Genomic DNA, 24,805 nt, shown 5'->3' on the forward strand with positions numbered 1-24,805 from the left:
TTTAAACTATAATTTAGTTTGCTCATTTAAAAAATATCTTTTAAAGGTACCAACATTCTCAGTGATATAGGTACATTTTTTACACCATCTTAATATTATGAAAAATTTCAGCCAAACAAAAGAGTTGAAAAAAGTTTTATCATGAACACTCTCTAACGACCATCATCTAGATTCTACCATTAAAACATTTTTGGCGTGTGAGACAGAGTCTCACTCTGTTCCCCAGAAGAAAGTGCAGTGGCACAATCATAGTTCACTGCAGCCTATAACTTCTGGGCTCAAGTGATCCTCCTGCCTCTGCCTCCCACGTAGCTGAATCTACAGGCACAGGCCACAATGCCCAGCTAATTTTATTTATTTATGGTTTTCAGAGATGGAGTCTCAGTACGTTGTCCAGGTTGGTCTAAAACTCCAGGCTTCAAATGATCCTCCTGCCTCAACCTTCTGAGAGGCTGGGATTCTGGGTGCAAGCTACTGAGTGTGGCTCCTGGATCCTACCTTTAAGATTTTATTCTGCTGGGATGAACACACACACACACACACACACACACACGCGTGTGTGTGTACATGTATGCATATGCATACACACACACCTATATCCATTTTACTTTCAATGCATTTCAAAGTAAACTGGAGACTTCAGTATACTCCCCGTTTTTTCCTTGAGATAAAATGTACATGCAATAAAATGCACAAATTTTTAGTGTACATTTGCTCAGTTTTGTCAAATGCATTCACCACTGTAACTCAAGTCCCTACACCAATATACAGAACAGTTGTTCTCAATCGTTAACCTATATCTGAATCATCTGGAGAGAGACTGTTAAAATACAGAATGATGGGCTCTACCCTCAGAGTTACTGATGAGTTAAGTCTGGAGTAGGGCCTAAGAATTTGCATTTCTAATAAAACCCCAGGTAATGCTGGTAACTTTTAGAACAACTGATAGGGACCATTACTATCATCCCTGAAAGTTCCCTCATGTCCTTTCCCAGTCAATCCCCAGCTCCCTGCAGCTACTCTTCTGATTTTTTCCAGTATAGATTAGTTTGACCTCTCCTAGAATTTTGTATAAATGGAATTATAATATGTACTCTTCTATGTAAGGCTTCTTTTACTCTGCACAATGTTTTCATTATTTATCTATGTTGTTGTATGTATTAATAGTCTGTTCCTTTTTGATGTGGAGTACTATTAAATTGCATGGGATTGTCATAGTTTATTTATCCACTCACTGGTTGATAGAGATAAAATATTTTATTGTAAACTCAGAAAGATCTTGCTCTGGATTACAAAGGACAGGAACAGATGAAACAGGTTACTCTTAACTGTTTTTTCATTGCCTGTATTTTCCTTACAAACTAAAAAAGGGTCAGTCTTAGATCTTAAGTAATTAAAATGAATGGCATTGTAAAATCTATTTAATTTTTGTGTACCCATCACAGGGCTATCAATGTGTTTTTTGAAGAAGACTGTCATAAAGGGCTACTCAATTTATGGTAGTGGTTTAAACTAACTGGAGTACATTTTAGAAATAAAAAAATGTAAGGAACTTCAGGACAGCAGTTGTTCTTCCACATCCTACTGAAAAATGCCAAAAAACTATGAATAGTTAAAGGTTATAAAGGAATGACAGCACCATACATTTAAAAATGACATACTGGCCAGGTATGGTGGCTTGTGCCTGTAATCCCAGCACTTTGGGAGGCCAAGGCGGGCAGATCACCTGAGGTCAGGAGTTTAAGACCAGCCTGGCCAACATGGTGAAACCCCGTCTCTACTAAAAATATAAAAAAATTAGCCAGGCTTGGTGGGTGCCTGTAATTCCAGCTACTCGGGAGGCTGAGGCAAGAGAATCACTTGAACCCAGGAGGCGGAGGTTGCAGTGAGCGGAGATCACGCCACTGCACTCCACCCTGGGCGACAAGAGTGAAACTCCACCTCAAAAACAAAAACAAAAGATATACTAAAAGCTTGAGTAATATAATGACATCCTGTCTCAAAAAAAAGGCTAAACATGGTGGTGCATGCCTGTGGTTCCAGCTACTTGGGAGGCTGAGGAAAGAGGACTGCTTGAGCCAGGGAGGTTGAGGCCACAGTGGGCCATGATGGTGCCACTGCACTCCAGCCTGCATGACACAGCGAGACCTTGTCTCCAAAAAAAAGAAAAAAGACATACTAACATAATTATTTAGACAATGAACAGAGTTTAGTACACGTGGGAATACACTGATGGTGGAAATGAAAAATGGTTTAGCAATTTTGGAAAAACATTTTGGCAGTTTCTCACTCACCATATGACCCCATAATCACATTCCTGGGAGTTTACCCAAGATAAATGAAAACATACATCTACACAAAACCTTACACACCAATATTCACAGAAGCATTATTCATAACACCCCAAACTGGAAAGAACCCCAAAGTCCACAAAAGGGAGAATGATAAAGAAATTATGATATATCCACGCTACTGAAACTACTCAGTAATAAAAAGATATGTTAATATATTAGCAACAAGAATGAATCAACATTCTAAGTTTAAAAAGTCAAACACAAGATTACATACTGTATGATTCCATTGAAAGGAACAATGTACATGAAAAGGTACAACTATAGTGACAAAAAGTACATCAATAGTTTTCTAGGGCCAGGAAGAGAGGATCAACTGCAAAAAGGCACGAGGAAGTTTTTTAGGGTGATATCCTGTATGTTCATTGTGTTGGAGGTTACATGACTGTATATCATCACTTAAATTCATCAAAGATCAATCACTGAAAATGAGACAACTAGACATGTGCTTCCTGCTGTGAAGCAGTAATATTCAACACCACCTATGAGGTATTTGTCTCCTAGATTAAAAATTGAACTTTAATCATATTAAGCCTCTAGATTTCACTAAGAGTTTACTTGAAAACTGGTGGATAGAGGAACAATTTAAATGACACCAGAAAAAAAGTGAACTATTAAATCCAGAATGTGGGAGATTCTATAGAAAAACATACAAGTCTCATGAGAAAAGGGAGGTAAGGGGCAAACTAACATAAGAGACTTAAGAGTATATCAACCAAAGCAACTGCAAACCAACTATAAAAATACATTTTTGAGACAGGAAAATATGAACACTGAATAGGTATTAGTTATGGAATAATGCATTATTATTTTGATATAAATGATAATATATATTTTTTTAAGTCATCTGCTACAGATAGATAGATGCTAAAGTATTTATGAGTGAGATAATATAAAGTTTGGCATTTAAGTATTACAGGCTGGGCATGGTGGCCCACGCCTGTAATCTCAGCACTTTGGGAGGCCGAGGTGGGCAGATCACCTGAGGTCAGGAGTTTGAGACCAGCCTGGCCAACATGGCGAAACTTCATCTCTACTAAAAATACAAAAATTAGCTGGGTGTGGTGGCAAGTGCCTGTAACCCCAGCTACTTGGGAGGCTGACGTAGGAGAAACCCTTGAACCCAGGAGGCGGAGGTTGCAGTGAGCCGGCCGAGATGGCGCCACTGCACTCCAGTTTGGGCGACAGAGTGAGACTGTCTCAAAAAAAAAGAAAGTATTACGAAAAACAAAAGAAAGAAAGAAAGAAAAGGAGAAAACCAGATAGGGGAAGGATAGCTATAACAAGACTGGGAAAATGCTGATAATTTTTGAAGCTGGGTGATGGATATTTCTGCCTATGTGAAATTTTCTAAAATAAAAAATTTAACAATTCATAGGGAGATAAACATTTGTATTTATGAAACTTAAAAAAAAACCACTAGTTGTGGTTTGATTCTGTACTACTAAAGGAAATTCTATGCATAACATACTAAATCATGTAATTATATTTTTAATGCAATATACTGATCCATTTATAAATCTTGTATCTATTAATCACAGAGATTAAAGAAAAATATAATTATCTGGAAAGAAAGTAAGATAGAATTTTAGTTAATGATTCAGAGAACTTACTTCTATAATAGACAACTGAAGGCCAGGCGCAGGTCACCTGAGGTCAGGAGTTTGAGACCAGCCTGGCTAACATGGTAAAACCCCGTCTCTACTAAAAATAAAAAATTAGCCGGGTGTGGTGGTGGACACCTGTAATCCTAGCTACTCTGGTGGTGAGGCAGGAGAATTGCTTGAACCCAGGAGGTGGAGGTTGAAGTGAACCAAGATTGTGCCACTGCACCCCAGCCTGGGTGACAGAGAGAGCCAGACTCCATCTCAAACAACAACAACAACAACAACAACAACACCACCACAACCAGGCAATTGAATTAATTATAGAAATTAACAAAATCATCCAGCCTAACATATTGAAATAAATTTTCCCTACCAAAAGAACTAAAAAGGTTCTTTTAAATCATACAGTCAAAAAAAAAAAAAAACAAACAAAAAAAAACACACAACAAAAAACGAACCTATTAAATTTTAGGTTATCAGGAGTCAAAAGAACACTCACGTTTTGAAGGAGTTGCTCAAACCAGTCATATCCAGTATCTCTGCATGCTGCAACCTAAGGGATGATGAAAACATCAAAGTTAGAAGTATATTTAAAAATCTGAATAAAATATACTTTTGTTATGCTTTAGCGTGAAACATGTTTCAATTTTCTCAGTTCAAAAGTTTATTTTTAAAGTAAACTATTTTTTCAGTAACACAGCCATTTACCAACGTTACAGAACTTTATTCTAAAAATATCTTGGAAAACATTGAAGAAATTAGTTTAATGTATTGAGGTTTAATACGGCACTAAATGTTTAAAGTGGCATAAGTTTAAAATGGCACAATACCTTGAACTACGCTCTGTGAGGAAAATCTGTAATATCTTAAACATTAAGAACAAAAATATTTGTTTCTTATTATCCTTCTAGATGGCACATTTTAAAGACATCAATAGAAATGTAGAAGATGATGTAATTGAATATACAGAATTTTTCTTTTTTTTTTTGAGAAGGGATCTTGCTATTATATTGCCCAGGCTGGAGTGTAGTGCCTATTCACAAGCATGATTACAGTATACTGCAGCTTTGAACTCCTGGTTCAAAGATCTCTTGATCCCCCATCTCAGACTCCTGAGCAGCTGGGATTATAGGCATATGCCACTGTGACTGGCAAAAATTTCTTATATTAAAAACACAAAATGCATAGCTTATGCATAATAAAAAATGTAGCTAATCCATATTCATAATTTCTGAAAAAAGTAGGCATTACTATCTTTGCAGATTATTACCCTTGGGCGATTGTATCTGTTCTTCCATTTCTCCTTTCCCTCCCTGTTTTTAATTGCTGGAGGAATAGGAAAATCTCAGTATCAGTGTTTACATCAATTAATGCCAAGAAGTAGGGCTATATGGAAACATCAACGACATGTTACTTGCATCCCTTCAGCATCTCCAGAAATATAAAGTAAAGGCAGCAGTACGAAATGTCAAGATTAATGAAATATCTCATTATTGTCTCTTCCTTCATAAGAAATGTAGGCCTCAATTAGGTCTGAACCAACAGTGACCACACCCTTGTTCCAGTCCTTCTTACCACATCGGTAATGTTTAAAATTTTCCTTGTCATTGCTTCTTTGTCATTGTGTGGAGTTGGAGTAAACCAGAGTTTCTGGAATGTTTCATTTACTAATTTCTAGAAGAAAGAGAAATTTCAAATTAATTATAACAAATATGGCAATTTCACAATTCCAAATTCTCATCAGGCCCAACACAAAGCTATAAATAACTAATCAAAACACAAATTGCCAGGAATTTCTGGTATTAATTTCCTCTGTTTTTTCTAAAACTACTAATTTCTCAAAACTATAAAAATTTTCAATTTGGTAAAGATTTTAAACAATACGAATGGGTGATCCTATCCCTAGCCTAGAACTTCTTCATACTATACACTCAAATGTTTACGATCAAACTAAAAAATATATTTACTGCTTTTGGAGAAGAAGTGTTTGATAAACTTAAAAAAAGGGACAATTATATATATTATTATATATAAATGTAAATTTACTAATGAATTTAGGACTAAACTTAAAATTTTTTTATGGATACATAATAGCTGTACACATTTATGAAGTATATTTGAACTTTTGATACAAGCATACAATGTGTAATGATCAAATCAGGGTAAACGGGGTATCCATCGCCTCAAGCACTTATCATTTCTTTGTGTTAGGAACATCCCATTTCCATTCTTCTAGTTATTTTGAAATGTACAATAAATTATTGTTAACTATAGTCACCCTATTGTGCTATTGAACACTAAATTTTATTCCTTCTAGGTGTATTTTTGATAACTGTGAACCAACCCCTCTTTATTCAACCCCTCACAATCCTTCCCTCCCTCTGCTAACCATCTTTCTATTCTCTATCTCTATGAGATAAATTTTTTTTAAGCTTCCACACATGAGTGAAAACATGTGCTATTTTCTGTGTCTGGCTTACTTCACTTAACATAATGAAACAAAGTATTTATTTAATAATTTAGAAAAGTAAAAACATAACATTTGAAAATCAAAATAATCCCATGAGAAACCTTTGAATATAATGCAATCTCTTATAATAACAATCAATAAATCAGTCAACACACACATGCACATTTTTTGAGATGGAGTCTCACTCTTGCCCGGGCAGGAGTGCTGTGGCAAGATTATAGCTCACTACAGCCTTGAATTCCTGGGCTCAAGTAATCTTCCTGTGTCAGTCTCTAGAGTAGCTGGAACTATAGGCATGCTCTACTATGTTTGGTGAAATTTTTAAAAATTATTTTCATCATTTTATTTTTTATAGAATTAGGATTCTTACTATGTTGCCCAGGCTGATCTCCAACTCCCGGCCTCAAGCCATTCTCCTGCCTTGGCCTCCCAAAGTGCTGGGATTATAAGGCATGAGCTACTATGGCCAGTCTTAAATAAATATTACCACTGAGGAATTGGTTGGTTAAAATCAGATTATAATAATTAATATAAAAATCTAGAAACAAAAAAGTATTAAAGTATGTATTTTTCTTAAGTTTATAAACTAAAAACGATTCATTGTAAAGTTTTTGGATATATTTAAAATCAACATTTAGGTGCAATAAACATTTAACTTATTTTAAACATTAATGAAAAATAAATTTAAAACAGTCAACACTACCTTAATGCCCTCTTCATCATTGACTCTGCGAATCATTTTTACACACATTTCTGTGATTTTTGGAAACGTTGGTTGTTCAATACAAATGTCTCTGAGAATCTTTATTACTCTTTTCCTGACACTGATACCAGTATCCTAAAAATAGAAAGGTATTTTTAAGTGTCAGAAAAATTGAGATGCCTTGTGTGTGAAATTAGAAAATAAGTATCCATACACAGTATATTCGCTATTTGTTAACATGATAAACACGTTTGACATATTTGCTTTTTACATGCTTTCTTACTGCTACTATAAATGTGTTATTTTATTATATTGTCTTTTCTTTTAAAGTATGATATCTAAGACATAGAAACATATTTTATAGTTAAGCCCTGGACACAAGACTAGAAGTATACACTTGTCAAAATTAAATGAGCAAACAAACATAAGCTTTAGAATAGTGTCTGGCACTTAAACAGCACATGAAGTATCACTTAAAAGTAGACTTCATAAAAATGTTTAAACCTGAATCTAATCAAACCTTTGGCACTATCTTATGGTTACTTTTTTTTTTTTTTTTTTTTTGAGACAGAGTTTCGCTCTTCTCGCCCAGGTTGGGGTACAATGGTGCGATCTCAGCTCACTGCAACCTCTGCCTCCCAGGCTCAAGCGATTCTCCTGTCTCAGCCTCCTGAGTAGCTGGGATTACAGGTGCATACCACCACACCTGGCTAATTTTTGTATTTTTAGTAGAAACAGTGTTTCACCATGTTGTCAGGCTGGTCTCAAACTCCTCACCTTGGGTGATTCACCCGCCTCAGCCTCCCAAAGTGCTGGAATTACAGGCGTGAGGCACTGAGCCTGGCCTATCTTAGGGTTTATAAGAGATACAAAACACAAGTTAGATTAAACCAAGCATGGGAAGATAACAAAACTGATGAGACCTTTTTAATCAGTCAATGTCATATGGGATGTAAAAAAAAAAAAAAAAAAAAAAAGAATTAAGAAAATAGTCTTCAATTTTAAGACATTACCCCCAAATGCAATGTATTACCTTTGACTGAATTCTGATTCTTAAAAAAGAAGAATGAAAAAACATTTTTAGGACAATGGAGGATCTAAGAACTAGTATTCAGATGATACTAGAGTGTTAATTTGGGTGAGATAATGGTTTTGTTTATACAGCAAAGTATCTTTTTTTGGTGTTACAAACTGAAGTGTTCACAAGAAAAGTAGTAAAAAATGTTTGACTTAAAATAATTTAGCAGAAAATACAGATGAAGTATGGAGGTAGGTACAAGGGTGTTCACTGTACTATTTTTCTGTAACAAACTTTCATATTAAAGAGTTTTAAAAATAAAAAGCATCGGACATGAAGTGTGCAAAATTATTAATCTCCATTATGTGATTTTAGCAATCCCCAAAATATTTTAGGATATTTTACTAGGGTTACCAATATCAGAGTTTATTAGATATTTGGGAATCCTGTTGATTTCACCCTTCAAAAGATGGAAGCCCTAAGAAGGAAAAAAATTTTTCCAGCTTTTCTTTAAATTATTTGTTTCTCAACCAAGATTTATGCCTAGTTGAAGCTAAAAATTATTCTATACTTCTGTCACACAATGTTCTGATACTAGGCCAAGGGTGACAAAATAAACTCTTGTCATTGAGGTGGTACTTAATTTTGTGCACTAGTGCATCTATGTTGAGTTCTACAATAAGTCATATGCCTGTAATGGGTAGTATGGAGATTCCACAGATATTTCCTAATGCCAATGTTTCCTTTCATTTTTCAGAAAAATGCTTCAGAGCCAGAGAATTCCATGATGTATGTAGAACCTCTTTAGTTTGCTCTTAAACCTCAACGAACTTTTGGGCTTAACTTGTAGGTATCTGAGCTCATCATTACTCAGTTTTAAGGAAACAAGAAGATGCACATAAAGGATCCAAAAGTATTGTTAGATACCAACGTTCTGTACGTGTCTCTCACTGAAATAATTCTTCCTGTTTATATATATACGTACATAAATATATACATAAAATCACTCTAGATTCTTGTTCAAAAATATTTAACTATCCCATGTGGTTCCTATCATCTACTCATTGTAAACTGGTACAATGAAAAAGAAACAGCAACTGAAAAAAGGAATCCAATTATTACCAATGATTTGTTTTATGATATTGCAAGGGCTATTCTTGAAAATATGTACTTGTTTAGAAAGTGGCAATAGTTCATAAATTAGACAATATAAATATATAATTGGTACATTTATTTTTCTAGCTTAACACTTTAAAACAAAACATGATGCTTGAAAGGCAAAATTATATTCATGAATCATTACAAAAAAATGACAAACATACCAATATTCTTTCAATCAGCATATCATAATACTGTTCAGCAAGCTGAGGTCGACAAAGGACAAATCGACCTAGTAATTCTACTGCTGCTTCTCGGACACTAGTCGAATTATCCATCAATCGTCCATGAACACCTCGTTGCATATCAAGCTAAAGAAAAATGAAGAGAAAAAAACAATTTATATCTAAATAGAGTGAATATTCCAATTCGAATAGAGAAGAAAGAATCATTTTTGCTCTTTACCCTTGCTAGAATACTGGGGTCTACAGCAACAACCTCAGACAAACACTTCATGGCTTTTGTTCGAACAGCAATTGCATTTTCACCAAGAACTCGTAGGATCTGCCAAGCAAACGTTGACATTTTTGTAAATTTTAAAATACATAAAATTTAATTAAAAATAGCATGAAAACATGCAAAAGAAAACAAATCTATTATTTACCTCTCTTTAATCTGTATATAAATGAGTAAAGGATCTTTCCTACTGATTCAAAGTTTAACTTAAAGATCAGTACAGGTGTTAAGCGTACAGTCCATACTTTGGAGACTTTCCTTTATCCAATTAAACCTGTTTTTTAATTGTTATGCTTCATTTGCAGAACCTGTAGCCCCACTAAAACCTTGGTATGTGTAACTTCAATCAAAGATATTTAGTATCATTTAAATCATAATTTGGTAGTTGAATGTTTTGTATTTTATTACTTTATTTTTTGGGATGGAGTCTCGCTCTGTCGCCCAGGCTGGAGTGCAATGGCGCAATCTCAGCGCCCTGCAACCTCCATCTCCCAGGTTCAAGCGATTCTCCTCCCTCAGCCTCCTGAGTAGCTGGGACTACAGGCACGTGCCACCATGGCAGCTAATTTTTTGTATTTTTAGTAGAGATGGGGTTTCACTGTGTTAGCCAGGACGGCCTTGATCTCCTGGACCTCATAACCTGCCCGCCTTGGCTTCCCAAAGTGCTGGGATTTAGCTGAATGTTTTTATAATGTCACTTACTCTACTGATACCGTATGTGTGTGCATTCATACAAATATATATTTGTAAAACAATAATATGTAAAAGGGATGTCGAACAAGGACTTTTTTTTTTTGAGATGGAGTTTCCCTCTTGACGCCCAGGCTGGAGTGCAATGGCATGATCTCAGCTCACTGCAACTTCCACCTCCCAGGTTCAAGCGATTCTCCAGCCTCAGCCTCCCAAGCAGCTGGGATTACAGGTGTGTGCCACCATGCCCGGCTAATTTTTGTATTTTTAGTAGAGACGGGGTTTCACCATGTTGGTCAGGCTGGTCTCGAACTCCTGACCTCAGGTGATCCACCTGCCTTGGCTTCCCAAAGTGTTGGGATTACAGGCGTGAGTCACTGCACCCGGCCGGAGAACCTAAAAACAAATACTACATCTATGATCTTTTAAGTATCTGTACTCAACAATGAATGATATTATATACTGCTGACAAGCATCCAGAATCAGAAAAATCAGTATCACTGTATAAGGAATTCTTATCCAGTTTACCTGTGTCAAATAAATATCAAAGCTCTGGGCAAACGGCCTCATGGAGGCCAAGTATCGAACAATCAAGCAAGCATCATCATAGTCCACAGTATCAGAGTTCATCCTACAACAAAAAGTCATTAAAATTTATTTTTATTTTTTGTAACTTAGGTAAATAGATATCAAGGAGATAAATGTAAACTGTTTTCTCCTTGGATCTTACTTTAATGTGCTAAACTGAGAAGGTGTGGTTTTGATAATGCTTCTAAGAAACTTTTTTCGGTTTTCAGCTCGATGCATAATTTGGCCAGTTGTCTCAATTTCCTTTGCATGATGTGTTCCTTCAGATGATTCTTCATCTTTTTGTGATTTCATTGCTTTTTCTGTTTCCAGAGTCGTGTCTCGAAACCACTGGGCTATATAGAATTTACGAGAAAACTGGAAAGAAATTAGACAGACTTGAGCTTGATGAAATTAGCAACAAGATTTCCAAGTTAAGTAATAAAGTTAGAGTGCTCACATTACAGGAATACAAATATTAAAGTTTACTTTAAAACAACTTCCATGTGATAAAAACAGATTTTAAGAAAGCCAGAAAATATAGAATATCCTAAATGTTAGAAAACTTATTATTTTACTATGTTCCAATACTTACATTAATGAAGTCAAGATAATTTGATAAACACAACTGTATTAAATATAGAATACTATTATCAACTACTTAATCAAGGACAATATCATGACAAAGTTAAACAGATGATGGGTCAACTAGGAAAGTTTGTAACAAATGGATAAAATGCTGAAGGTAGAAGACTTCCTCTGTTTTCAAATTTTGCCTTAGTTCTCCAAGAAACACACAAGACAATTGTCACTGAAATAGTTTAACACTGAGACACACCTGTAAATCTGTTCCTCTGAATACAAACTGAAAACCTGCAGTATATGGCTGAAGAGCTTAGTAGTATCCCATTTCTTTCAATTGCATATCCCATCAGTTAAAAAATAAAATAAAATATCTCTATGTATAATGTTCTCAAATAATAGTTTATAAATTTTGTAGATGAACCTCTTATACTAATATTTTGGTTACGTTGTGTAACATACATGAAATAGAAGTAAAATTATATTTAAAAATACACATATAAAAATCCAATAGTTTATTTTTACAGGCTTATAGATCATCTCATGTACCACTCGGCCCATATTCACTCTGAGAACCAAGGACCTAGCCTAGTCTCAAAGATCACTTATGGAGAGACTTCCAAATATTTCTCTTGTCACACAATTTTAGTACAGTACAGTATCTGTAACCAGAATTCCATATAAGACAAATCAACTCAAAGCATTCTTTTCTGTTTAGATTATCAGGTATCCCTTTGTTTCGAAAATCAATATTCCAAACAAGTTTTCCTCTTCATCATGCTACCTCCCAATTTTCTGAAACCCAATTTAAATAAACATGTAGTATCTCCAAAACAGGGGAAAAGAATCCTACCACTAGTGAAGGATCAGTCTCAGTGTTTTCATCCAAGTAATCAAGCAATGCTTTTTGTAATTGTTGGATTTCATCTTCCCCTCCTGAAACCTATAGAATAAACCAAATAAGAACAAAAAAGTTATTACTGTTGTGCTTTAATAAATCATCTAATTGTAAACACAAATCTGAAGGAAAAACTGATATTAAAAATGAAAATACAACCACAGTAACTAAAAGGAAAAAACAGAAAAATATTATTTCTGAAAAATATTATATATTGATAGATGAAGTTTGCCTTTTTTGTTTTACTTTTTTTGAGATGGAGTTTCACTCTGTTGCCCAGGCTGGAGTCCAGCGGCACTATCTCGGCTCACTGCAACCTTTGCCTCCTGGGTTCAAGCAATTCTCCTGCCTCGGCCTCCCTAGTAGCTGGGACTACACGCGTGGTCCACCATGCCTGGCTAATTTTTGTATTTTTAGTAGAGACAGGGTTTCACCATGTTGGCCAAGCTGATCTCGAACTCCTGACCTCAAATAATCCACCCTCCTGAGATTACAGCTGTAAGCCACTGTGCCCGGCCATTATTTTTATGAACCATATGTCATTTTTTTAAAAAACAGCTCATAGGTAGTTGACATAAAAATGATCAGAAAAATGTGTTAAATCTTCAGAGGTAGGAAGAATTTCCTTTTGGAAATATGTGTTGAGAGCCATAAAAATTTACAAATGATCCTTCCCCTTGAGTTGCACAATGTATAATCAACATAGCCATACATGGCAATAAGAGGTTCCAGGCCCCCTTTAAGAAATACAGAAAGTCATCCAGTAACTAGATCTTGGTTTCTACATTACAATTCACCAATAAAAGGAACCAAGATTCCTAGGAGAAACAACTGATCCCAGGGCAGGGGTAGGGAAGGTAAAAGATCTGCCTGAAACACCTTTTTGTTCTAGAAAGCCCTCAAATTATGATGGGAATATATCAAAAGGAAATGAAAGCCAGCTTCAAAGGGTTCTCATTGATCAAATCTAGGATGATTTGAGCATTAAAATAATGATGGCAACAAATTATAATTTACCAGAGTAGGTAATGTAGTATTATATTAGATGTTAATATTATATTAATGATAATTTTTTGCTTTTGATAATTGTACTACAGATATTTAAGTGAGAGCTCTTGTTTGCAGAAATATACACTAAGCAGTGGCTCCCAAGCTTCAGCATTCATTCATTAGAATCACCTGGAGGGCTTGTTAAACCAAGAGTTTTTGATTCAGTAGGTCCAGGGAGGGTCCTAAGAATTTGTACTTTTGTTAGAAATGTACTTGTTAGTTCCCAGATGATTTCAATGTTGGTGCTACTTGTCAAGGGGATCACACTTTGAAAGTCCCTGCATTAGAGAATTCAGGGGTAATGAGGGAATAATGTCTGCAACTTAACTTCAAGTGGTTCGAAACAAAATTAAAAAAAAAAATGCATATACAGACACACATACATCTATATTTTGAAAGATGATAAAGGAAATTTTGTAAATTGTCAATAATCAAGGAATTTGCAAGAAGCTTTTATGGGAGTTCTTTGTACTATTCCTACAATTTTTCTCTAAGGTTGAAATTATTTCAAAACACAAACTACAGCTAAAAAAAAATTAAAGGCATTTCTACCAACATGGATATGATTATAAGCATAAAAAAAGACTAGAAAAAAATGAAAACAGAAGTTGTATATAGTAGGATTAGAAATCATTTCCTCACCAATTTTCTCACGTAACTTTATTACTACCACTTCATCCACATTTAAAAAAAAAAAAAGCAATAAAACACTTTTTCCCCCAAGATGAAAACTCTCTAATACAATAAAGTATAAAAAAGCTCTCCTCACACCTCCTTAGTATGAGAAGATACATAACATTCAAAAGTACAAAACAATCTTATTGGGTGTGCTAAATCACCATTCAGTAAATTAAAAACTTAAATAAAATTTATGTTAAATCAAATATAAAACAGCATTATACATTATTAAGAGTACTTCACAAAAAGAAAGTAAATGATTTATATGAACCATTCAGAAGTCCCTGTTAGACTAAATAATTCATTCTCAGGTCTTAAAATTTCTCACTGGGGCTTTGAAAAGCCCACTTTTAGAAGTAAAAATCTTATTTTGAATCCACAAAATGAAATGCAAAACTAATGAAAGGACATGCAAAGAAAATAACTATTATTCATTCCCATAATTTTAATTCTTTATCTTAGTACCTGTTTTAAAATGCGTTCTATAGATCCTTGATCCATTTTGCTTGTAACAGCATCTTTTCTCAGCCGTGCAGCAACAGTTCCAAGGTAATCAAGAGATGCTACTCTTAAAGCCATCTCTGTTGACTTGTTACTGAACTGATGAACCTAAATATCAAAATAGTTTTTGATTGAATAGATTTACAACAATATATTTTAAATAGCAATTTATCATATAAATTCCCAATCTAAATTGTATAATTTAAAATTTAAACTTTTTTTTTTCCTGTGATACTGTCCCATAAAGTCATTTTTGCCTTTTGATTTTCTGGAATCTGAACATTTTCATGTGACTAAAAAAATTACAGATTAAACTTCCTTAAGAACAACATAACTCATTAAATATGCAGGCTCAACTGTATTATTTGCACAAAATGTGGTATTACTGAGTAAGAATTTCTTAGGGTGGAATTCTGATGCCTATGAAAAGTTATTATAGTTTCCAAATAATATTAACATATTTTCCCATTCACAAAAAGGTCCCAGAAGCTTTGCAACAATGTGTATTGTGCAAGTTCAAATGTAGTTTAAAAATAAAGAGAGTCACAACATTTCTTTCCATTTACCTACTGCATTACATGAGGACTACAAAATGCCATATATTTGTAGAAATACTCTTAAAGATGATAAGGAGTCTATATTAATCATTTTCTTGCTTTGAAATGAGTAACTTATGACTCAGTGTTGAGATGCTTTTAACAATATAACATTTCCAAAAAAAAAAACTGTTAAAGCACTGTTATCTTATGTAATGAAATGAAAGCACCAAACTTCACAACATTTGAAAATTTTCTACAAGGTACTGACAATATTGTGTACAGTTATGCACATGCAAAAAGAGACGCAATGTTCATATTTCCTTACACATTTTTAAAGAATTCATCATCTGTGAATCACAGTACATCCTCATTATGTTGTCTTCTAGTAATCAAATAATCTTTAAATGCTATACTCTTACCAACAGTCTCCCTAACAAACTAAGGAGTAGTTCAGCAGCTGGCCATTCAGGCTTATTGACTGTTGAAAGAAGGTCTTGAACAAAATTTTCAAACAGTGGTCTGTAATCTTCTTCACCTTGCTTACTACCACATCTGTTCAAAGACAAATAATGAAAAGGATGTCAATTTAGGTGACACATGTCAGTCATCTGTCTACCAACATGATTGAAATTGTTAGCTAAGTTTTCTTTTTTCTATTTAGTAACAAGATATATAAGTGTACATTAAATAAAATATGGTTTAAAATGAGTCTATTTCACAAACTCCATTTTCTCCTTAATTATAGGGAATTCATTTATTAAGCAATACTAATACTACTTTCTTGCAAGTGAAACACATTTAAAAAAATGATCACTGTTTTTCTACCTAAAAGATCACCATAAATTCTTTATTTTTTTGAGATGGAGTCTCACCCTGTCACCCAGGCTGGAGTGCAGTGGCATGATCTTGGCTTACGGCAACCCTCCACCTCCCGGGTTCCAGTGATTCTCCTGCTTCAGCCTCTCAAGTAGCTGGGACTACAGGCGTGCACCACCATGCCTGGCTAATTTTTGTATTTTTAGTAGAGATGGGGTTTCACCACGTTGGTCAGGCTGGTCTCGAACTCCTGACCTTGTAATCCACCTGATTTGGCCTCCCAAAGTGCTGGAATTACAGGTGTGAGCCACCACGCCTGGCCAAGGTCATCATAAATTCTTATGGAGGCTGGGCTGGGCTGGGCGCAGTGGCTCACGCCTGTAATCCCAGCACTTTGGGAGGTCAGGGCAGGCGGATCACCGGAGGTCGGGAGTTCGAGACCAGCCTGACCAACATGGGGGAAACCCCGTCTCTACTAAAAATACAAAAATTAGCTGGGCATGGTGGTACATGCCTGTAATCCCAGCTACTTGGGAGGCTGAGGCAGGAGAATCGCTTGAAGCTGGGAGGCGGAGGTTGTGGTTAGCTGAGATTGCGCCATTGCACTCCAGCCTGGGCAACAAGAGCGAAACTCTGTCTCATTAAAAAAAAAAAAAAAAAATCCTTATGGAGGCTAAATAACATCTCTTCACAAACTTTCCTATTCAGGTACAATAGGAAAATTCTCCAAAATTTACTGAAGACAAATTACAGAATTTCAATCTAGTACTTTAATTTCTGGAGTCTAACATATAAGAAAATTCACAAAATTTTAGATTTTTTTCCCCCATGTAGTCCCATCCCAATTTTAGATTTTTAATACTCCAGTTGTCTCATTTTAAAGATCAAGAAACCAAGTGTCAGGAAGATGTATTCAAGGTTCAGATTACGGCAGGAAATAGGATTCATCTTTTTAAAAAAACGAACTATTCTCTATACTGTGGAAAAGAAAAACCAGATTTATATTAATTTTACTCACTTTTTAAGGAAGATGGAGAGGAAGTTTTGGGCTGTTCGCATAGCTGTTTCATAAGAGTTAGTAATGACAACATCCTGGTCAATCTAGAATGAAAAAAATGAGTTTATAAAGATACAAGAAATAATAAGTTAGCCCTGTTGCTATTGTCATATTATTACTGAAGAGGGGGTAATACATTTCAATACTAAAATGCTTAAACTATTCCATTATATATAATGAGAGAAGCCAAAATTAGCACACTGAGCATATTTTAAAACTTTATAGAAACAAATAAAAATACAGATAGAGTGTTATTAAAATAATGTAAGAGTAACATATGTGGTTAACAAATTTAATATCAATAGTTGTTTACCATAATCCTGGTCAGAACAGAAAGAAATGGATTGAAAATAAAAAAAAAATTAAGAAAAAATATATCAATCTCAAAGTTTAAGAAACACATAATCCATACAATCAAAAAAAAATTCAACGCCTTCATCAGAAATTTAAAGATTACGATATAAACAGTCAATTCAGTTATAAAAATACAACAGACAAATAACTATAGGAAAAGGGGCTCGAGCTCACTAATAATCAGGAAAATGCAAAATAAGATGGGTATTTCTCAATGACCATAATTTTAAGTAAGAAGTAGGGCTATAAACTGAAACACCACTTTAGTAAGCAAATTGACAACTTCCAGTAAATTTAACGCATGTATACTATCTTAATTCTACTTCTAAGTACATCTAGAGAAACTTTTGCTTTAAGTTGTGATTCTATGATATGGTGTTTTTAACTCAAGTAAAAAAACAATCTAGTATGAGTTGTATGTATTAAAAGTGATGTTGAGTGAAAAAATTAGCTGTAAATATGTCACTGTCCTTTACGTAAAAATGAAATAATTGTATATCAAATTTACATAAAAATCATTAAAAGAAAGAAACATGTTCATCATACTTGTCATCAATGGTTAGGAAAGGAAGACTACAAACAATGGGATTGGGATGGGAGAAATAAAGAGGATCTGAACTTTTCAGATAGTATTTGACTTTCTTTCTTTCATTCATTCATTTTTAGACAGGGTCTCATTCTGTCATCCAGGCCAGGGTGCAGTAGCACAATCTTGGCTCACTGAGTCTCGATCTCTCAAGGCTCGATCGACCCTCCTGTTTCAGCCTCCTGAGTAGCTGGGATGACAGGCGCACGACACCATGACCAGCTAATTTGTGTATTTTTTGTAGAGACAGAGTTTTGTCATGTTGCCCAACTGGTCTTGAACTCCTGGCCTCAAGCAATCTGCCCACCTTGACCTTGCAAAGTGCTGGGATTATGAGCATGAGCCAAAGTGCCTGTCCAGTTATTAATAATTATTATATATTTATTATTATTCCCAAAAAGGTACACACATATGCTTGGCTCTAACAGTAGATAAACAAAATTATTTGTTTCTCTTAAACTTTTGTTGAGGTAAAAGTATACACTTGGAAAAATTCTAAACATCTCCAAAAGCTATAAAACCAAAAGCAAATCGTCCGCACGAGCTACCTATTAGGGAGGGAATAAACTCATTTTCCACATGAATTTAATGTTAATTATAATCCTATGTTATGTATTTATATATGGGTTCAGTACCCCTAATCTGAAAATCTGAAATGCAAAATGCCCTAATGAATATTTCCTTTGAATATCATTTTGGTACTCAAAAAGTTTCAGATTTTGGAGCATTTCCAATTTTAGATTTTTGGATCAGGGATACTCAACATGCATATATATTATATATTGTATTATTCACTTTCACATTTAATATCTCACTAACCCTTACAACCTGGTATAGCAGTTTTGACAAGTATTATCACCTCCATTTTACAGCTGAAGAATAAACTCAGAAAGATTAAAATGATTTATATGTTTTATGACTGGTAGATACAACAGAACCAGAACTCAACTCTTCCAACACCATGTCTAGTGCTCTAAAAGGACCTTAAAGCCCAGCCATGAATGTCTAATTAAGAACATCAGCTTTGGCCAGGCGCAGTGGCTCCCACCTGTAACCCCAGCACTTTGGGAGGCTGAGCAGGGTGGATCACAAGGTCAGGAGTTCGAGACCAGCCTGACCAACATGGTGAAACCCCATCTCTACTAAAAATACAAAAATTAGCCAGGCATGGTGATGCGTGCTTGTAATCCCAGCTACTCAGCAGGCCGAGGCAGGAGAATCACTTCAACCCGGGAGGTGGTGGTTGCAGTGAGCCGAGATCACGCCACTGCACTCCAGCCTGGGTGACAGAGCGGGACTCCGTCTCAAAAAAAAAAGAAAAAAAAAAAGAACTTCAGTTGTTTAAGAATGACAGGTATTTCCTTCAATAAAAGTACAGTTGTAAAACCTTTAACAGATTCCTTACTTTTTTATTTGAATCTTCTTCTGCATTAGGGTCTTTCTCTGATGATGGTAAGTGTACCACACATTGAATAAGTTGTAAAACCAGTGCTGTAACCATCTGAATATACATAGGTTCTCCATCCATATCACTACTGTTTAACCTTTAATGAAGAAAAAAAATTTGTATGGAGTATCAAGATAATCTCATTTAAATGTTATCTATTGTCTGAAAGTTTCACGATACTTCCAATATTTCTAGGCATGATCTTAGTGCTTATAGTGTTCTTATGTGTAATTATTTGTCATAAGTTAGCAAAAACAAGTAAATGCCTATGCGTGCTCAGATAATTAAAATAGTCAAAGGAAAAATACAGTATTTAATACAAATTTCTATGCTTTACATACATTGCAGATAAAAATTCATAATATTAAACATTTCTCAAAATGATTTCGAAAATGATAAAAGTCTTCAAAGTTTCCAAATGCCCATATATTTTGCTATTCATCTGCTGAATCTGTTATTCATTTGGTATTAAAATCTGCTACACAGCTCTTGATCATCTGTGCTAGTATTGGTAGCACAGATTACAAAAAATCAATTTCCACATCTTTTGTTCTATAGATATTGTAAAAATCTAAGGATTCTTTTATATGTTGATAGTTTTTCTTCAGGTTTAACAGACAATAAATGTTTATCAGTATACAATTAGTCCAAAAAATGATTAAGATAAAATAATTATTTTAGACAAGAAAGAAGCCCAAAGCAATCTTAAAAACAATCCTATATGCCACGTCAACACTTTTAATCACTCAGGAATATTAAGATAATTCTGGTGATTATCTATGATGGCAAAGACAATAATGCTGACCATAGCAGTGGGTTACATTCCTTATTAACAGTGTGCTTAGTGATTAAAGAGCATTTAATCCCCATGTTTATTCTCCATACTGCCATTAGAGTAATCTTTCTGTTTTTTATTTTTTTTTTTTGAGACACAAAAATCTTATAAAATCCTCTTTGAACTGATATGATTATTTTGAGCCATATTTCCAACAGGATCAACAAGATCTTCTCACTGACTAGTGGTTCGTAATAAGGAATGATTTTGCTCTCCAGTGCCTGGAGATAATTTTGGTTGTCACAACTGGAAGGAGGAAGGGTGTCTATTGGCATCTAATGGGTAGAGGTCAGGGATGCTGCTGAGCATCCTATATTGCACTAGACAGCTATGCATAACAAAGTGTTATATGGCCTAAAATGTCAACAGTACCAAGACTGAAAAACCCTGCCACAGATCTTTACCTTTGAGAATCAGTGAAGTTTTCTAAGCCCCCTAAATATGTCATGTTATTTCACACATCTCAGCTATTCTTCATGCTGTTCTGATGTAACTGCCTAGTTTTCAATTATTAAAATATAAATCAGACAGAAATGAAGAATAAATGTATGACGGTTCAATATAATGGCGGTTCTTCATTATACTTGACCTCTGTTATAATTAATTACCTGAAGTTCCTTAAACTCCTCTTGCTGGTTGGTAATCTTGCAAGTGAAGTAAAAATTTCTTCCAAAATTAACTGCCTATGTTTTTCATATCTTGAGAATACCTGTTTAGTAATTATAAGATTCCAAGTTAAACTTATAATAGAAAACAAACCAAAAAATAATATCATGTGATTAAAAAAATTACCTGCCATTTAGAATGAAAATGTTTTCAGTATCTAAGGTAAGTTGCTCTATTTTCCTATGATTAATTATAACATTCTTATAGAAGTCAAAGAGTACACTAGTTTCATTTAAAGGACTATGAAATCTTGGCTATAGGCAGTCAGACAAGATTTAAATGATTTTAAACCATTCTAACTTTATTATAAATATCAAGGAATTATTAGCTGAAATATTTGCAAATATTTAGAAGTGTTTTAAATGTGACAAAAACAGAATAACCCAATAAATTAACAAAACCGAAAAAGAAATCCTCAATTAATAAAGTCTAATAAGACTTAGTAAAATAGTCCTTAGATTGAAATGAATGTACTAAAAACCAGGTATCTTCATTATTTTTTGGAAGTTTGGATTAAATGACATCAATATTGTTTTATTTGTGTGGTAACTAAAAATACAAATTGATTATACTTACTGCAGTGACTAACTTAATGGCACACAACTGTAGTTCACTGACATTTTCCACAAAAAATGGTGTTATTCCCATAGATGAAACCTGTTTAAAAAAGAAGAGAGTAAGTGGTATACATCTTTAGTTGATTTCAGTAAAATTCTATCTTACTAAATTCCAATACATTCATAAGCTTACTGGCAAACACTAAGAAGGCATTTTTTCTTTCCCCCACCTAATCAGCATCTATTCTTTTCTCTGTTCCCCTTCATCCTCAAAGCACGTTAGCACATACAACAGGCACATTGTTTCATGGCTATCAGTCCTCTAATCTCTACTTTTTGAGTTTACAAATGTCACCAGAATATAAAGAAATAACAAACATTTAATATCTGCATGAAAATATAACCTATCTTTCAAAGAATTTAGAGTTTGGAATTTACACTACATTTGTCTGTCTCCTGACAAAATGTCTTTTTAAAACTCCTGAAGTTTTATTTCTTCAATTTAGATATAACATACTCTTAACAGGAAAAATTCTTGATAACATAGTGCTGGTCTTATTATTGAGTGAGCTAGGTTATACTGGACTTAATCATTTAGTTTAGAAATGTACAAAATGCTTACCAAAAAAACTTACCTGAAGAATTGTTGTGTCTGTAAGAAGTTGTATCTCTAGCAATTCTGATAAGCTGCTAACGATGTCACAAACTTTGTTATAAAGCATTACTATTACTCTCTGCTTATGGGTAGAACATTTAGCCCGTTTTGCTTTTGAACTTAATAAGCCTCCTAAAATGAAACAAATTCAAGATAAGGAAAACATCAACTTTTAATAATTTTTAATAAACAGTACTCAAACTGTTTTTTGAATTAAGAGAACACAATTTTTTAGCTACAGAACCTGGAAGATAAAGCTTTTTATTTATTAAAATAGAAAATTACTCTCTAGAGATATTCTATTAGAAACATTCTTGCATCAGATAATCTTCAGCAGCTATTAAATCCTTGTATCTAAAATATTATTTTATCTTGATTTCTACTTTTCTCCATTGGAGCAGGATAGTAAGATTATATTTCCCTTTAAATTAATTTGCAATTATACAATAAATCATCAAGTTCATTATTCAGGAACCTAAGTATGACCTTACTCCCTTCAAATGTATACATTTCATTGCTCATTTATAAAGGTTAAGAACAAGAGAAAGAGTATTTATCTTAAATCAATCCATTTTGTAGACAACTGCTATTTTGGGTAAAATTAGGGCAAAGTGATAAATGAAACCAGAAGGTAGTATTTTCTGAGATTTTCCCTGACAAGTAGAAATAACTTCTATTATATATAAATAGTTCCTAAAGAAATTATAATTGAACAAGTACTATATTCTAGTCAAATCCATAATCAAAATCAGTGTTTATTACAAGTTATATGATTCAAAAATTTTGGTGCCATTTTAAGTCCTATTTTGACTCATCTAACATGGCAAAAATTTACAATAATTTTGATATTATACGAACTAACCTCCATGAGGATCTAGTCTGTAAACAGGATCATATTGAGGATAAAGTGTATTCTGCAAATGAAATTTAGTGTACTGTATAACTCTTTCAATTACATCCTCAATGTACACAGCTTTTGGCATGTTAGGGGATGTCATAATGTTGATAGTTGTAAGACAAGCATCCGCTGATTTTGTAACTCTCTCCATAATAAGGTCTCTCCATAACCTTTCTTCTTCTTCAGTATCGTTGTTCTGTAAAACAGTATTGTTAATGAAATGGAAATAAACACATTTATAGGTTTAAAATATACATTAAAATTATGATTTATTTGATTTTCACTGGTGGAAAAGTGTTATGATGTGTGTTAATTCTTTTAAGAATATCCAGAATGAGGTACAAATACTGATACTACTTTGAGCACGATTTGTGTTTCAATGTTTTCAAACGTGATATACTCTACCTCATTTCACCACTAGATGACACCCTACTGAAAAAGTTATAATTATATCCTTTGTGTGCTTTATCCAAATCTAAGATTTAGCTTATGACTTTAACTGTATATAAATTAATTTTGTGTTTTGGGTATAAACATTATGATAGTTTAAAAACTTTATAAATTCTGCTTGCTGCTGTGATAACAAAGCAAAAATTAATGACAAAGGGCAAAGTCTTACTTAGTACTAAAATGTTATTGACAATCATTCCTAACACCTGCTTTTCAACAACACAGTTACCGAAACTGAGATTAAAAAGTAGTAATATGCAGACTAATGAAGACTTTTTTTAAACGGATAATTTAAGAACTGACAGAAGACTTATTTTAATTTACACATCAGCAACTCGACATTGCAATTAGGAGTAATCTCACTGTTAAAGTAAAAATCCTTCTATCACATCTTTGGTTATGAAATATAAACTATATTATAGGACTACTTCCAATTCAAAGCTTATACCCTAGGAAAATGAACAAAAGCACAATATATAATATGTAAAGCAGACAGGGCTTTCTGTTCAGTAATGCCTAAAAACCCACAAAGGAAAGATAAAGTAGCTTGTCTTTGATGCGAACATTGCTGTTTGTTTGGAAGAGTCAGTTAAGGAGGTTCATGATTCATGCCAAACGTTAAGGCTATCCACAATATATTAAATACTGTTAACGGTTTTTAGGGATGAAAGTAATCTCCTTAAGACTGAGTCAGCCAGTTCTCCAGAACTCTAGATTTCTGATGATGATTATCACAATTTCTTGGTGAAGTATTTAAGTAACTTGTAGACTAACAATGGAGTAGATTGTTACTTTAGGTTTCTCTAAGCCTTTGTTTCTGTGATGCAAAAAGTAAAGAGAGGGCACTTAAAAATATAAATATATTTAATAATCCAGAAAATTACCACCTGAGATTATTTTTCTACATATTTTATTCCAGAAGTGTCCAATCTTTTGGCTTCCCTGGGCCACAATGGAAGAATAGTTGTCTTGGACTACATATAAAATACGCTAACAGTTACGAAAGCTGATGAGCTTAAAAAGAAATTGCAAAAAATCCTCATGTTTCAAGAAAGTTTACAAATTTGTGTTGGGCTGCATTCAAATCTGTCCTGGGCCACATGGGCCAGTGGGCCACAGGTTGGACAAGCTTGTTTTATTCCATGTAGATCCCCTAGCAATCCTGTGGCTTTTGTAAACACCAAGAGCATTTCCCTCAAAAGATAAAATAAAATCT

General features: G+C 34.0%; 1 protein-coding gene across 10 annotated transcripts in view; it reads right to left on the bottom strand.

Moving 5' to 3' along the window:
• NIPBL (NIPBL cohesin loading factor) overlaps positions 1 to 24,805 on the bottom strand; it is a 185,925-nt gene that overhangs the window by 32,562 nt on the left and 128,558 nt on the right. For all 10 annotated transcript variants that reach the window (XM_055245871.2, XM_055245873.2, XM_055245872.2 and 7 more), the window contains 16 exons: positions 23,104 to 23,335; positions 22,222 to 22,373; positions 21,606 to 21,686; positions 20,972 to 21,072; positions 19,487 to 19,625; positions 17,103 to 17,185; positions 15,688 to 15,820; positions 14,694 to 14,837; positions 12,456 to 12,545; positions 11,184 to 11,398; positions 10,982 to 11,084; positions 9,713 to 9,811; positions 9,472 to 9,618; positions 7,132 to 7,266; positions 5,534 to 5,632; positions 4,458 to 4,511 (listed from right to left, as the gene is read on the bottom strand). In XM_055245871.2, coding sequence (XP_055101846.1) covers positions 4,458 to 4,511; positions 5,534 to 5,632; positions 7,132 to 7,266; positions 9,472 to 9,618; positions 9,713 to 9,811; positions 10,982 to 11,084; positions 11,184 to 11,398; positions 12,456 to 12,545; positions 14,694 to 14,837; positions 15,688 to 15,820; positions 17,103 to 17,185; positions 19,487 to 19,625; positions 20,972 to 21,072; positions 21,606 to 21,686; positions 22,222 to 22,373; positions 23,104 to 23,335 — 2,007 coding nt within the window. The remainder of the gene's footprint in view (positions 1 to 4,457; positions 4,512 to 5,533; positions 5,633 to 7,131; positions 7,267 to 9,471; positions 9,619 to 9,712; positions 9,812 to 10,981; positions 11,085 to 11,183; positions 11,399 to 12,455; positions 12,546 to 14,693; positions 14,838 to 15,687; positions 15,821 to 17,102; positions 17,186 to 19,486; positions 19,626 to 20,971; positions 21,073 to 21,605; positions 21,687 to 22,221; positions 22,374 to 23,103; positions 23,336 to 24,805) is intronic.

This window comes from Symphalangus syndactylus, chromosome 16, assembly GCF_028878055.3.
Source record: "Symphalangus syndactylus isolate Jambi chromosome 16, NHGRI_mSymSyn1-v2.1_pri, whole genome shotgun sequence".
Lineage (NCBI taxonomy): Eukaryota > Metazoa > Chordata > Mammalia > Primates > Hylobatidae > Symphalangus > Symphalangus syndactylus.